This window comes from Vigna unguiculata, chromosome 6 (assembly GCF_037176805.1).
Source record: "Vigna unguiculata cultivar grain cowpea cultivar isolate G323 ecotype 2 chromosome 6, ASM3717680v1, whole genome shotgun sequence".
Classification (NCBI taxonomy): Eukaryota; Viridiplantae; Streptophyta; class Magnoliopsida; order Fabales; family Fabaceae; genus Vigna; species Vigna unguiculata.
Genome location: NC_140797.1, coordinates 33,268,690 through 33,283,859, shown reverse-complemented (window position 1 = coordinate 33,283,859; position 15,170 = coordinate 33,268,690). Strand labels below are relative to the sequence as shown.

The following is a 15,170-nucleotide window of genomic DNA, read 5'->3' as shown; positions in this document are numbered from 1 at the left end:
TCCAAATTAGAATCTAAACACATCATCACAATCATAAATCAACGATGACTCACTTTGAGCATAATTGAGTCGCATGCATTGAGTAACTCCTCACATGTAACTCAAAAAGCTAAAACAACCTTAAAAAAGATAATAAGTAAACTTACTATGTCCTTCAATATAATCAGATAGATATTTAAAATTTTTCACTAAGAACAATTATATGGTTTTTTATATTCAAAATAATGAAGAATAGAGTTAGAAGTCTAGAAGAAATGCATATGAAAAATTTAGAAGAAAATCAAGAGAAATTGTGGATTTTATAAAATGAACTTTACTTAATAAAAAAATATATTTATAGTTTCAATTATTTAATATTAAAATGTTCAAGCATCATCTTTTAAAAGTCACCGGTACTCTTAGACAGTTTTTCATGTTCTCATCACACTTAATCTAGTTAATCTTATGATATACAATATAAATTATAAAGGTAGATTAGTTTATTTTAATAAAAAAAATTATTTTAAGATTTAAAAAATCAAGTGATTTGAAAAAAAAATTATTGAAAAATTAAATTAAAAATTGGGTTTTCAGGAAGATGAAAAGCAAGCCAATGCTAATGTTATTCATAATGATAATAATTTCTTAATATATGTTGATTTAGACCATTTGGACCCAGCACACTACTTATTATATACACAAAAACAAGATCATTTATTTTGGACCTACTCATTATTACCTTTGGATAAATTTAAGACCTTTTCAAAATTCTTTTACTTTACTGCTTCAGTACACCACACAAACTAAAATATAAAATATGATGTGTTTACTTTGTATTTTAATACAACTTGTGTGTTTTTAGCATTTCTATTTTACTTCAACTTATGTAGGTAAGTGAGGAATTTTAATATGCAACTATAACAATTTGAAATTATTATAATTATATTTTTTTTATTCTTACATTATTGTAAGAACATTTCTTATTAGAAAATTATAACATTATTAATTATGCATTTAAAGGTTATTTCTACATGTATAAAATTTGAGTAACTCTTCCATTTTAGAATATAAAAGTTTTATTTAAAAAATTTAGTTTCAGATTCCAAATATTCTTGCCAAAATTATTTCTCACACAGGCCATCAAATTCTTGTTAGCAAATTAATATTCTTTCACCAACTACATTAATTTGAGGAAGATGAAGGATGTGAATTAGAAAATATTTTATCTCTTGTATTAACCAGTTACGAATAATTTAAACAAGTCATAAATTGATTTATCCCTTTTACTAAATCAAATTATACAAATCAAACATTATAGTATTTTTAATTATAAATAGTAATTATTTGTAAATATTCTAATATGTATATATGTATAATGAAATATGCATTGAATAGTAAAATTAAAAAAAAAAATAGACACTCTTAATTTTTCTCAATTAAAAAGGATACACATCAAGTGTCCTCTGATTGAAAACTAAAAATTTCTTTAACCCTAAATTTATATTCCATCACAGAAAAATTAAATCTCAACTCAAACAAAATATATACTTTTAGAAAATTTTGAATTTACTTTTCTACAAAAACATTGTCAAACAATAGACATTAAATTATTAAATGGTGAGAAGGTAAAAAATCATTTAATTGGAGAAAGAATTATATAGTTGAGTTGTTAATTCATCTGAAGTCTACAAAGATAGGTGTAATAAAGATGTCGAATTTTTGAATTGAACTCCACTCTAGGTCACTATCCCTATTTTTGTTTCATCCAATCACATCATTGTTCCCTCCTTTAACTCTTTCAATATATATATATATATATATATATATATATATATATATATATATATATATATATATTATTCAAATATTTGAAGTTTTATATATACCTATAAAATTTACTTTTACTATTTTTTTATTCATGGTTTATTTTATTATAAGAACTCTCTTTTAATATATAGTTTTTTTATTCTTTCTCCTAGTTGTTCAATTTAACATTCACCAAGTTGATTTTTCTAAGAAATTTTTTCTTTCATCACAATCTTTGTTATAACATTATTTTTTATTTAAATCAATGACATATTGTATTTTAAGAAATATCAAATTCAATTTCATTTGACCAAATCATTTCTTGAGTACACATTTAATAAATTACACTTTAAAAATTATCTGATTTTTAGTTTTAGTAATGTGAAAATATATAATTCTCAATTTTAACTCTTCAATCATATAAACCTTTAGTTCATTAGATAATTTATAAAAATTTAATATTCTTTTACTTTTTTAATTTTATAAAATTTCATTACTTTTACCAATGGTTTACTTAGATTTTTAAAGTACTTTTTCTTTAATATTTGAAAAAAAATATATCTAGAAAAAATATTTTATTTATTATATAAAACATGCTAACTTTAATTTTAGTTTTTGTATAAAATTATTTTGTTATCCTCTTAAAATTACCTTTTTCAACCGAATTTCAATTTACAATCTGTAAAATATTTTAAAATTTATAAATTATGCATTTATTCTTATCATTCATTATAACATAGATAAATGACATTCAAAATTTTAAAAGTGTTATACATATATTAACACGAGAACATAAACACTAGATGTAGTTTAAAACCTTCATAAAGCAATTAAACAAACAATTAACAAATATAACGCGACAAAAAAAATTAATTTATATACTAAAGAATAGAAAAACCACTCGTTTCACATAACTAAAAACAAAATTTAACCATGAATTAGTCATTTATTAATCTATTCATTTGCAGTAAATTGCTGGGTGAGCATAAAATCAAAATCCGGCGCCAATCTTGGGCCTTCCTTATTTTGCACATGAGGCCCATACTTATGCTTTCAACGTTTTCTGTGTTTTATTTTTTTTATTATTACTATAGTAGTGAAAGCATATGCTGTGTATATATATTTTTCTATTATAACTAATTATTTCAGTTTTAAAAAATGATTCAAATTAAATAAATAATTACATAAGGAATATAATAATAAAATAATTATTTTAATTTACAAATTGGTTGAGAATAAATAAACAACCACTTAAAGAATTACAGTGATAAAAATAAAAAAGGAATTTTTTATTAATATTGTAAATTATTATTATTGTTTTGGACACCGATATTTTTACATTACACTTTTTTTTTACTATCAGACACTATCCTTATTATTATTTATTATCTATTTTTTTATAAATATAAAAATTAATTTTTGTTAAGATTATTTTTTCTTTATAATAATTGTTAAATAGTCGTCAAAATCTAAAAAAAAAAACATTTTTCCTATTTTTTCCCTGTGAAGTATAGTGCATAATAATTGTTGCATCTTCTAGTACTTATAACTTCTTGTTTGTTGTAATCTATGTAGCAGTAAAAAGGAGGCTATAGATGATAGAATATAGAGAATTAGCAGACATATAACAATATAATTGATAACAGTCTCCTCTTCCTTTGTCTATATATATTAACTCTCTTGTCTCTCATTTTACCTATCACACAGACACAATCGCCCACCACCATTTACACACACTCACACTATATATCCTTCACTCTCTTCCTTGTTTTTCTTCATCTTTTCTTCACTTGCCGCCATGCCAGACAATGTTGTTGTTTCCAACATGGAGCTTGAGAGATTGCTTAGCATGAAAGGAGGCAAAGGTGAAGGAAGCTACGCCAACAATTCCCAAGCTCAGGTACTCTCTCTCTTCTCTCCATTTTCTTCCATTTTAAGAAATGTTCCAAACTGAGTACTGTTTAACAGAAGTATTAAATATTGACTATAGAATTATACGTGAATAGTTGTAATCACCATTAAAGTTTCATAAAAGATGAAACTTTTTAAATATGTTGTTAACTTTTATTCTATTTTTGTATGTAGAGTTTGATATAAAATCATTAGAAGTTGTTGTTTAACATTTGGTGTGTGTGGTTTCTATGCAGGCCATCCATGCCAAGTCCATGCATCACCTTCTGAAAGAAGCCCTAGATGGAGTTCAACTTCAAGACCCTAATATCCCTTTTGTGGTGGTGGATTTGGGGTGTTCATGTGGCAGCAACACCATCAATGTGGTGGATGTGATCATAAAGCACATCATCAAACGCTATGAGGCTTTAGGATCAGAACCTCCTGAGTTTTCTGCTTTCTTCTCAGACCTTCCTGGGAATGACTTCAACACCCTCTTCCAGCTCCTTCCTCCCTTAGCCAACTATGGAGTTAGCATGGAGGAGTGCCTTGCCGCCACCAACCACCGTGCCTACTTCGCCGCCGGCGTCCCTGGCTCCTTCTACCGGAGACTTTTTCCGGCAAGGTTCATTGATGTTTTCCACTCAGCCTTTTCCTTGCATTGGTTATCTCAGGTAATTATATGAAAGAATTGAGGGATTAAAACTTTTTGTTAATTGGTAGTGTAGTGTTAGTGTATCACTTTTCCTTCTCTCTCTATTTTTTGTTTCTTTCTTCTCTTGATATTTTCATTTGAAAGTTCATTGCAGGGAAAAGTAATCATGTCAGACTCCTGTTTTGTTTTTGTTATGTTTGTTTTAAAGAAAAAGGTAGCATATAAATGATTTCATTTCTAATCCTAATATCTTTCATTAAACTAATCATTTTGTTTGCTGAACTCGTTATTCCACCTGAACCAGTTAAATCACACAAATTAATAGTATTATTTTTCAGATCATGCTCCTGCTTTTCTTTCTTTCTTTTTGCTAAGCTTTTGATTATAGAATTCAAACTTAAAGGTATCATAAAACTCTTGAAAACTTTTACCACTAACCCATTAATAGTAGTCTATGCAGTAATTTCTGCGACAAAAATAAAAACAAAACAAAAATATTTGCCAGTTCCCGAGGACAACGTAACAAAACCGTTATATTTGTAATGCATTAATTGGAAGGCCAAGTCCTAACTTATGGTCCAAAGTTGGTGCAACAGAAGCATGCTCTTTAAGGACTTATTATCATATTTCAGGAACATAATGACGTATTTGGACTATTTTTCGATGCATGGAATGAATATTAATGAATTAAGCTCACACTTTTTTATTCAACTCCATGCATTTCCAAACACAGTGTCAGATGGTATTTGAACATGATTGATCCAACATGAATGAATGACTAAACAACCTTTTACTTATGGAACATAGGTACCAGAATGTGTGATGGAGAAGAGGTCAAGTGCATACAACAAGGGGAGGGTGTTCATCCATGGTGCTAGTGAGATCACAGCAAAAGCTTACAGAAAACAATTTCGTTCAGACTTGGCTGGGTTCTTGAGTTCAAGGTCTGTGGAATTGAAGAGAGGGGGGTCCATGTTCTTGGTTTGCTTAGGCAGAACTTCTGTGGACCCCACAGACCAAGGTGGGGCAGGACTCCTATTTGGGACCCACTTTCAGGATGCTTGGGATGATCTTGTCCAAGAGGTAATTATATCATATTATATCATATTAACAACATTTTTATGCGTGCATTGTGTGTCAAAACAGTGAAGAATGCACATCAGAACCACATAGTCTTACATATCTGTCATTGGCAGACCAAAAAGAACTTTAAGACACATTAGAGGAGATGAAAAGGGATAAAGTAAAAAACATAAACAATCAATTGTTGTAGGCGTCACAATAATAATGTAATAGCTTATTATTGTCAATTTTTCACTTCACTTCTCATCATTCAAACAAGTTTATCTCAACCGTTTGATGGCCACCCCAACTCCATCAAGCTACCCTTACCCATCCTTGCATTCATCATCATGTCGGCACAAATAATAATTAGCTGCTACCTATCATAATATTAGCCAACAAATTAGGTTTTCGATGTTTAGAACACACAAAATCATCATCGTAGCTTAAAGCAAGACAACTAGGATATGTTTCCATTCCTCTCATCTATTTTCACCTAATGATTTGTATCTGTACCTTGAAAAGCAGTAAATACTAACCATTGCTTGTAGAGTGTATGTGAGGGGTTTAAAGTAAAAAAGTATCAAATGAAAAACTTACATTAAATGCTGTACTTTGTATCAAACACTTATTTGTTCTGTTTTCAAAACCCTTTTCAACCAAATAAAGAATATGATATTTTCTTTCATGTATATTGAGATGTGACATGTGTGTATGGAACATGGACTAAATCATATTGTTAATCACAGGGATTAATTAGCAGTGAGAAAAGAGACAGCTTCAACATTCCAGTTTATGCACCAAGCCTGCAAGATGTGAAGGAGGTGGTTGAATCTGATGGTTCATTTGCCATAAACAAGCTTGAGGTGTTCAAAGGAGGAAGCCCTCTTGTGGTGAACCAGCCAGGTGATGCTAGAGAAGTAGGAAAGGCCCTTGCCAACACCTGCAGGAGTGTGTCTGGTGTTCTTGTTGAAGCTCACATTGGTGACAAGCTTAGTGAAGAACTGTTTCTCAGAGTGGAACGTAGAGCAGCACGCCATGGCAAGGAGTTATTGGAGCAGTTACAGTTCTTTCACATAGTTGCATCCCTTTCTTTTGCTCAATGATAATGAGAGACAAAGAAGAAAAAGACCCTTTGGACACAACAAGAGGAGAAGGAAAATGGCTTATCTAGTTCTCTTACTATTTCTTTTCGTGTGTTGTTTTTGCACTTTTTATTTCATAGGAAGAGTCAAAACACACATGAGAGAGACAGAAAAGAGGGTTCAGCACTTGCTGCCTCTATTTTTTTTTTCTCTCTTATGAGTGTTTTTCTGTGTTCTTGCACTTTCTACACATCATATGCTTTCTGACTTGTGTTCCCTTTGGATCAAAAGATAAAGCTTTCCTCGTGTTATCTGAAATAACAGCTTTTCACAGTGTGGATGTACATGTCCTTGTTTTGTGAAAGCAGCAAGAATGTTCTGTACTAACAAACTGGAGTATGGAATATGTCATTTGATGAATGATGAGTCACTTCTTCCTTTCTTCTTTGTGTTTATCACTTACAACTATGTCTATTACATAGGAGACATACCAAATCATACGAGGTCGCAAGAACAGAAAAAAGTTAATCTTATCATGCTTAAGAATGGTATTGGTCAAAATTATCTCATCTCATTCTATCACATGTAATAATATGTGTATAAAAAGTATACCAGGTGATAGCACAAAAGGAACTAATCTTAACATATAACAAAAGTTTAAGATCGTGTTTAAGTCAAACAGTTTCAATTATCCACTTAAGATTGCATGATTATCATTAACTCATGCCACACTCACTAGATCTGCTATAAAACATATACGCAAGTACATATAAAACATATGTTTCTTTAACTATATCTCTCTATCGCTATCATTATGACATAATATAATATGTTTGATCGAATATTTACCACTAGACTAAAAATTATAACGGTTACTTAGAACGTAACTCTTTCTTTTTAAAAATGAGCTCAAATGTTATGATTCAATTATAATTCGACCTACCTGACTTCTGCCCCAAGACATTTGACGCACCTGCAACATAATATACATGAAAGATGTTATTGCACAATTTATATGAAGGGTTGTACCAATAACGTTGATTTCTAAACTAATAATTAGACATATATTGGGTTGCTTAGTGATGTTATTATTGAAACGTGGAAACGTGGTTCTCTTTTCAAAGGCTTTGAATTATTTCTTTGCTTTCTCATCTCTAAGGTAGCCAGTTTCCTACTTTACCACGTGATTATGTTAAATCATATCAACCATGTCTTGTGCAATGCTGAGAACTGCAAAATCTAACTGGTAGAAAAAACAAATGATAACCTCAATAAAAGAAGAGAAGTGAAAACAGAACATACGCTTGAAGCAAACAGAAAATATCAAATGAAGCATCACCTGACTTTTCATTCCCTCCACGCATCTGATAGTGTAAAGTCTCTTTATTAAAATCCCACATTATCATGTCCATTAAATAAGGTGCAGGAAAAGATATGAATCTAATGGCACCACAATCCATCAAAAGGGCTCAACATCAAGGCACCTTGCACTCTTCTCAAAACCTCCAACTAGACCTTAACAACTTTGACATTTTATATATGCTACAGAGAAGGATCAGTTGCAGAGACATACAGACACGTGTCTGCTAAATTCACAATTATATTGAATCAGAAGAAAGAAACTATACTGTGCCACATATCACTCTTCAAAATTCACCTCTGGAGTATACAAAATGATAATATTTTACCCTTCTGCGCATTAGTATATAAAGTTTATTATTTTGTTCTTCTTACTTGATATCTGATATCTTGTCAATAAATTAAACCCCGTTTTATTTACTTTAATGATCAATCTTTTTAACTTTCAAAGGCTTATCCAAAGAGAAACTTTAGTCCCCAGACACAAGAATAATCTCATATAAACAAAGGAGATTTGGTGGAGCAGGAAAAATACAAAAGTAAACCCACTTCAAATTTTATCCATTGATTTGGATTAAGCCTCACACATTGCAAGAGTATTTATAGGTACAAAAGTGACTCAACTAATGTATTGTAACTTCACTCACCATATTTAATGCATATATTATTATGGCACACCTTAAAATGCATATTCCACTCAGAACTATTCTATTTCACTAAGATAATGATATTTTAATTCATTTTTTTTTTATTCATTTTTAACCCACCATTTTAATCATTTTTCAATTATTTATTTTGATTTGCTTAAGTAATGTGATGTGAATATTTAAGGGTGATAAAAATGGTGAGTTAAAAGTGGGTTAAAATATCATTATATTTGATTATCGTATCTTTGAATCGATTTCATGTCAAAGGTAAAAGAAGGGAAATCATATGTAAAAATGTTAATTAGTAGTACAATCAAGTTGATCAAGAGTATGAGAATTTTCAAAAACTGAAACCTATACCTCATTGGACAAACAGTCACCAGATAATTTGAATATTTATCTTCAAATATTGATTTTATGACCAACATAATTAAGCATATAGTATTGTGTAGAGTGCATTGGTTGACCTAGGCAAGGTGAAAAAATGCGGTATCACACTGTATCAGGTGCTTTAATTTGTACAGACTGCAACATAAAGGGTGTGCACCTCAATATTTGGAAACAAACAAATGGCACAATATTTTGATTCTAAGTTAAAAATAGACAGCTAATTGTGGTCCTTGGACTGTGGAGATTCCTTAGCTTTTCAGGCTGATACAAAGTTTTTTTGTCTTCTGTGCTTTTCATGGACTTTTGTTGTTATATCTGTGGGATAAATTCTAGGATGATGAGCCAGAATTCAGTTACGGTATAAATTATAATAAAATCATATGTTATACCATGCATGTAGTTCACAAGGTTTAATTAAAATAATAACTTTAACCATGCATTAATGTTATTAATACATTTTCTTTATATCATTCTTATTTCTTATACTGTTTTTCAAGATGATCTTTTGAAAAATGCATTCTAACCGGTTATCTTCTTTTTTTTTTCTTACAAAATAATCTTGTAAAGAAGAGTCTAAATAACATTTCCTCTAAAACATGTAGCACATTCTCTTTTGGTGAAAGTGTATTGAAAGATACTGTAAGATTCATTAAATAAGTAGTAAACTCATATAACTCTGTAGTTTTCAACAATGTACAAGTAATATAAAAGCTTGTGAAGGAATATATTATTAGCTTTTCTCATTCTATTGAGTTCAAAAAAGTGTTGAAATATCATTGTTGTTTGCTGAAATACTCACTTTTTCTGAAGTGGTGAAGAAGAATATTTTATTATGTATTCTAATTAAGTGTCCAAAACCATGCATGCACACATATTCTAACAATAACAAACCAGTACAATCATTGGTTAACTATAAATTAACTGAATTATAACCACCCAACACATTTGTCATGGAATAAAAAGATGAACACATTAAATAATGAATATCACCAGAATATATAAACCTTAAGAAAAGTGATGGAAATGTAGCATGTCACTTTGTTTGTTGGCTTTAAACAGAAAGGATCTTAGCAGAGAAATATGCAGAGGAATCTGCATGCAATCCTGAATATGCATCTGAAGCATAGAGGGGTGATTACACCATGGCTACCAGTGAAAGGTGCAACAGTTTTTTGTCGAAGAAAATGTCCCCTCAACAAAACTGTCATGGGAAAGAAGACATTGAAGATGCATATATCAGAAGAAAGTCTTTCTAATTGGAACGATTCTGCATGTTTTTTATTGATTCAATGAGATAAGTAAGATCCTGAGGTTACATTGGTATCAGAATTTTGGAAGATAGTTGGTTTTTGTCCACTCTTTCAGGAGCCAAAACATGCAACCACTGTCACCTTGTCCTAACTGCTACAACAAGAGTCAGTTGTTGCGTTATCCGACATAATCATGATGAAAAGTGTAAAGGCAGACATAACAGAATCATAAGCTTCTCTCAAGTTGCTAAAATATGAACACTAAAATCCAAAGGGAGTTACTTAATTTTATCAGAATATCCTTACACTCTGTACTTTGTTTACAAAGGGATTAAGACAGTAGTTGATAACCTTGCTGTAACAAATGTGTCTCTCCTTTTAGATGTAGCGGATTTTTTCGCATAAATTTCCAATGAAAATTTTCTGTTTTATTAGATTACCTATTCATTGTTATGATTAGATGGTAATGTAAATTTGTAAAAGTTTATGGCTTAAACATGGTGTAAATTTTTTTCATACATATGATGTGGGGTAAGTTTTTTATTGAATTTCTCAGTAGTAGAGTTACATGATTCACTATTAACCAAAATCAATGTTTTACTGAATTTCTCACTCTTATTACATGCTGGACTAATAAGTATTTAGAAAAAAAAAAATACAGTGAATGGTTGAAACTCCATGGAAAAACAACCCATTAGGTTTAGCTAAAATTTTATTGATCAGATTAATGATTATTCAGCAATAGTTTGGATTTCTAAAGCCTAAATTCTTTTACATCATTCTCAACTAGAGATAGAACAAGATTTAGGTTTAAGATAGTTGATTCTGTAACAAGCTTTAGAACTTAATGGAAGTATATTATTTAAATTTTGATCTTCTTGTTATGCTTCCAAACAATGATTAGATGGACTTATTGATAAACTTTTTAAGTCCAAATAATTTAGGACATTAGAAACATTTGGTATGATAGTGAGCTTCATGTGAGCTTCATTCCTTTTAAAATAACTATTTTAATTTTTTGTAAAATTTAAAATAATAAATTAAGTTTTAATATCTTGGATTATATATTTTGAAAGATTAAATATAATCTTTTAAACTGCATTATCCATAATTAGAATAAGTAAGTTCCAAATTGTACAATTTAAAAAATAAAATAATATATTTTATATTATATTATAAATTAAAAAAAAAAGTGTACATTACTTTTAAAATATTGAACCCAGAAATTTAATTATAAATTCTGAATTTACCTAGTTGGATACATCTTTTTATCAATCACTCTTAGAATCTCAATGACCATTTTTTTTTTTATCATTACTGTGTTCTCTTATGTCCTTTAGCTTTTGTCCGAATTCGTCTGAATTCTCCGACCTCGTCTCATGTCCAATGACAGTGACGATATGACCCGCATTCTGTCTCTTCACAGGTGGGTATTATTCTCGTGTTTCGGGTTTTAAGGACAAAGAGTTAAAATTAATGTTGTGTTTCTTTTCCTCGGCCTGGACCAGATGCGATTCACTTTGTCCATTTGAATCAGGTTTTTCTCAGAGACAAGAAAGAATTAAGGAAGTATTGTCACTGTTTGAGAAAATCGAGACTGTTTTCGATCGGTTCTATTCAAACATGGGATCATGGTCACACTGAAACCATGCATGCGCTCTCCCACTCTCAAAATTCATAATTTCAATTGTTTATAAGTTCTAAATTTACTTTTAATTATATAATTTAAAATATATTTACAAATTAAAAATATATTTTAGATTATGTAAATAATATATATATATATATATATATATTTAATTTAGTAATACATTTTGACTTTTTTTAATCTGTAATATATTTACAAATTATATAATTAAAAAAGCTTATACATTAAAAACAATAAATTAGAAAAAAGCATTCACAATAAATATTAATAAAATAAAATTAATATTAAATATTTTAAGTTAAATTGTAAATAATATGTCATTAAATAAAATTTTATGAAACTATTGAAGAAAAGAGTAAATGTCAGATCATAAATATGTGGTAACACTGGTAAAACTCATCAAAAATATATTAGAACTCTTATAATGCATGCATTAAATGTGTTCTAAGGACATTTTTAACTTTTAATAAATTTCATGGAAGAAAAAAAAATAACTGAGGTGCAAAAATAAATCTACGAAGTAATTGTTCTCCTTATATATTGGGCCACAATATTTATCTCAGGCTCAACTTGTGAAAATAAAAAATTAATGGAAAGTGTTATTCCCAGTCCTTATACTAATGAACCTTTTATTTTATTTTTTGAAATATCATTTTTGAGAAAAAGTTTTAAAAAGTGTTAAAATTTTAACATATTTTTGAATTTAATTTTCCTAAGTGTTAAAACTTGTAAGACCTTCCACCAAATAGTTTATATTTCCCCAAAAGTCAAATTTTAAGAAAATAATAATAAGGAGATATCCGAGATAGAATAAAATATTATAGTTAAAGAATTGAAGTATCAAACCATTTAAAAAAATTATAAAATATTGTTTTGAAAGATATTATATAGTTTTGGAAAGCTTGTAACGTCCCATTTAATTTAGAAACACAATTAAAGGAAACGTCACACATAAGATAGTAAAATCACGCAGTCCTGGGGTTCCCCACATCACCCCTACAAGACCAGGCACACCACGATGCCAACAAAAACATGATAACAGTTTAATTAAGAGTTTACAATCCAAGGACAACGAATACAGGGGCCATAGCCCTAAAAAAGACATCAAGAAGAGAAGTGTAAGATCCAGCCCAGACGGCTAAGCGGTGGAATCATCATTCCCTTGTTGACCACGAGAACTTCGCCCATCTGCTCCCATCAACCAAGTCGATGATCATCGCAAGAAAGAACAGCCACATACAACACAGCCATGCAACGAAACGGGTAAGCTAGAGCCAACAACATATGCATCATAAAGTCAAAAGCATTTTCGTCATCTCACATCCAAATAATCAACCAAACATGTTATGACTCTCAATCAATACACTACGACTCGACTCGACTCATCCGGATACGTATAACTTGGTCGGATTCAGCGGATGCTTGCACTTGTGGTGGATACCTCTGCTCGACCCTGAGCTGCTCACCCCTGAGCTATGTGTTACAAGTGTTACGATGAATCAAATCTCCCTCACCACAAGGTTAGCCCTTGATGAATTTCAGGCCTCCTGCTACTCTCACCACAGGGGTCAGTCCGCTCTAAGTGAGACTAACTGGCCCCTTAGAGTGTCAGGATGCAGTCCTTACCTTGAATCCTTACCTAGTTATACAGATGGGGCACCACCATGGACACCCACTAACAAGGGCCATGGAATTACGTCCCGACCACTGAAGCGCAACCCCAGAGGTCTCACCTAGAGACCCCAAGGAATTTATACGCTGACACGGACCAACATTCATAGCTCAGCAATAAACGAACATAAAATCGTATTTACATTTCTATACCAACCCTTGAGATTAATTCCTCATACGCATCATATTTCGAATCCATACCTCTGATCATCACCACCCCATGAATCTAGGGCCTCATCTCATATTAAACACGTGTCCCTTTAGTTCCAAACCACTCATTCATTTCATATGCCAATACCATACCCAACCTGTCATACACAATTCATGAATCATGCCAAACATACCTCATATTCCCTTATATACATATCACTCATCATACAATCATACTCAACCAAAACAGATCATTCAGGAACAAACAGACATCCAATTGCAGCACTGTCTCGCCCAGCACCTCGCTCAGGCTGAGGGGTCTCGCTCAAGCGAGCCACCCCCTCCGCCTAGGCGAGGGCGCAAGAACAAGAGCATGAGCAACGCGGGATCTCGCTTAAGCGAGATCCCTCTCGCCTGAGCGAGTTGCCTGCTCGCTCAAAAGTCACAGCGGGTCGCCTGGGCGACCATTCGTGGAGAAAAAGGCTTAGGCGAGCCTCTGTTAATCTCGCCTAGGCAAGACTAGCTCGCTTGGGCGAGTTTATCAGTGCTCGCCACTGTTTTCACCTGTAACAGACGCAAAGACATACCGCAAGCAACAATCCCACCGTATCATACATCCCAATCAACAGGTAAACACAAAAGAGAATCACCAAGCACACAAAACAGCATACTCGCACTAAACTAACAGAGGATTCCAGCTTCCCGTACCTGGAATAAGCTAGCAAACGACCTAACACTCCCTCGACACCGAACGCACGAGCACAACAGCTCAAGGAGCGAATGGAAGAACTGAAAGGATAGTGAAACAGAAGCACGATATGGGTTACTTGGAAGCCCTAACGGAAAGAAACGAAAAGGAACAATGGAGACGAGAATGGCTAGCATAGTACTTACATGGAGTAGGAGACAACTTCGAACTAGCTCGACAACGGCAAGTGCCTAACCCTAGCAGAACGTACTTTTGGCGCTAAGGAAGGTGACGGCTACGATTCTGAAAGAGTGAAAGTGGGTAGGGGATTAGGGCAACATAGTAGGATCTTATATGCTGGGTCAGCCCTTAGGCCCACTTACAAGGGCAGCCCACTAACTTTAGGGCAGAAATAAAAAGGGGGCCTTACAAAGCTTATTTTAGAGATATTGTTCTAGAATTTCCTGAATGTATTGTGCATTTCAAAATCTTGTTCTAAAAATCCAATTCCTAAAATACATTCTAGAAATTGAAGAAAGTTTATTTTAGAACATGGAATCATAAAGTTACCTTTATGGAAGGTTATGGTAGCGCGCTAAGAAATTATGGTGGTGCAGTAAGAAGAAGCTGAAATATAGAGGTTTAGGTACATCGGCTTCTCCCTGCACCCCTAAAACTTCTTCTGTACTCTCAAAAATTACAATTTTGACCCTAATAAATATTTTACCTTTCTTGGTGGTTGAAAAAATAATGTGAAACGGATCTCGATATCCATTTTACTATTTTTTTTTGTGAAATAGATGTCGAGATCTGTTTCATATTTTTCTGAAACAGATCTCGACATCCATTTCACGAATTTTTGTTGTTTTTTTGTGAAACGGATGTTGAGA

General features: G+C 31.6%; 1 protein-coding gene across 1 annotated transcript; it reads left to right on the top strand.

The window, feature by feature from the left end:
* Positions 1-3,472: 3,472 nt before the first annotated feature.
* LOC114187551 (indole-3-acetate O-methyltransferase 1-like) lies at positions 3,473-6,918 on the top strand. Its single transcript, XM_028075824.2, has 4 exons — positions 3,473-3,685; positions 3,933-4,349; positions 5,138-5,413; positions 6,142-6,918. Exons 1-4 carry the CDS (start codon positions 3,584-3,586, stop codon positions 6,496-6,498), a joined length of 1,152 nt encoding a protein of 383 aa, XP_027931625.1. The 5' UTR covers positions 3,473-3,583; the 3' UTR covers positions 6,499-6,918.
* Positions 6,919-15,170: the final 8,252 nt, after the last annotated feature.

What these genes read in the sequence shown, in the direction of transcription:
- LOC114187551 (XM_028075824.2), top strand. Translation starts at nt 3,584, where the DNA reads ATGCCAGACAATGTTGTTGTTTCCAACATGGAGCTTGAGAGATTGCTT. An exon ending in CCAACAATTCCCAAGCTCAG is followed by an intron (nt 3,686 to 3,932) that starts GTACTCTCTCTC and finishes GTTTCTATGCAG; the next exon opens with GCCATCCATGCCAAGTCCAT. An exon ending in GGGATGATCTTGTCCAAGAG is followed by an intron (nt 5,414 to 6,141) that starts GTAATTATATCA and finishes TGTTAATCACAG; the next exon opens with GGATTAATTAGCAGTGAGAA.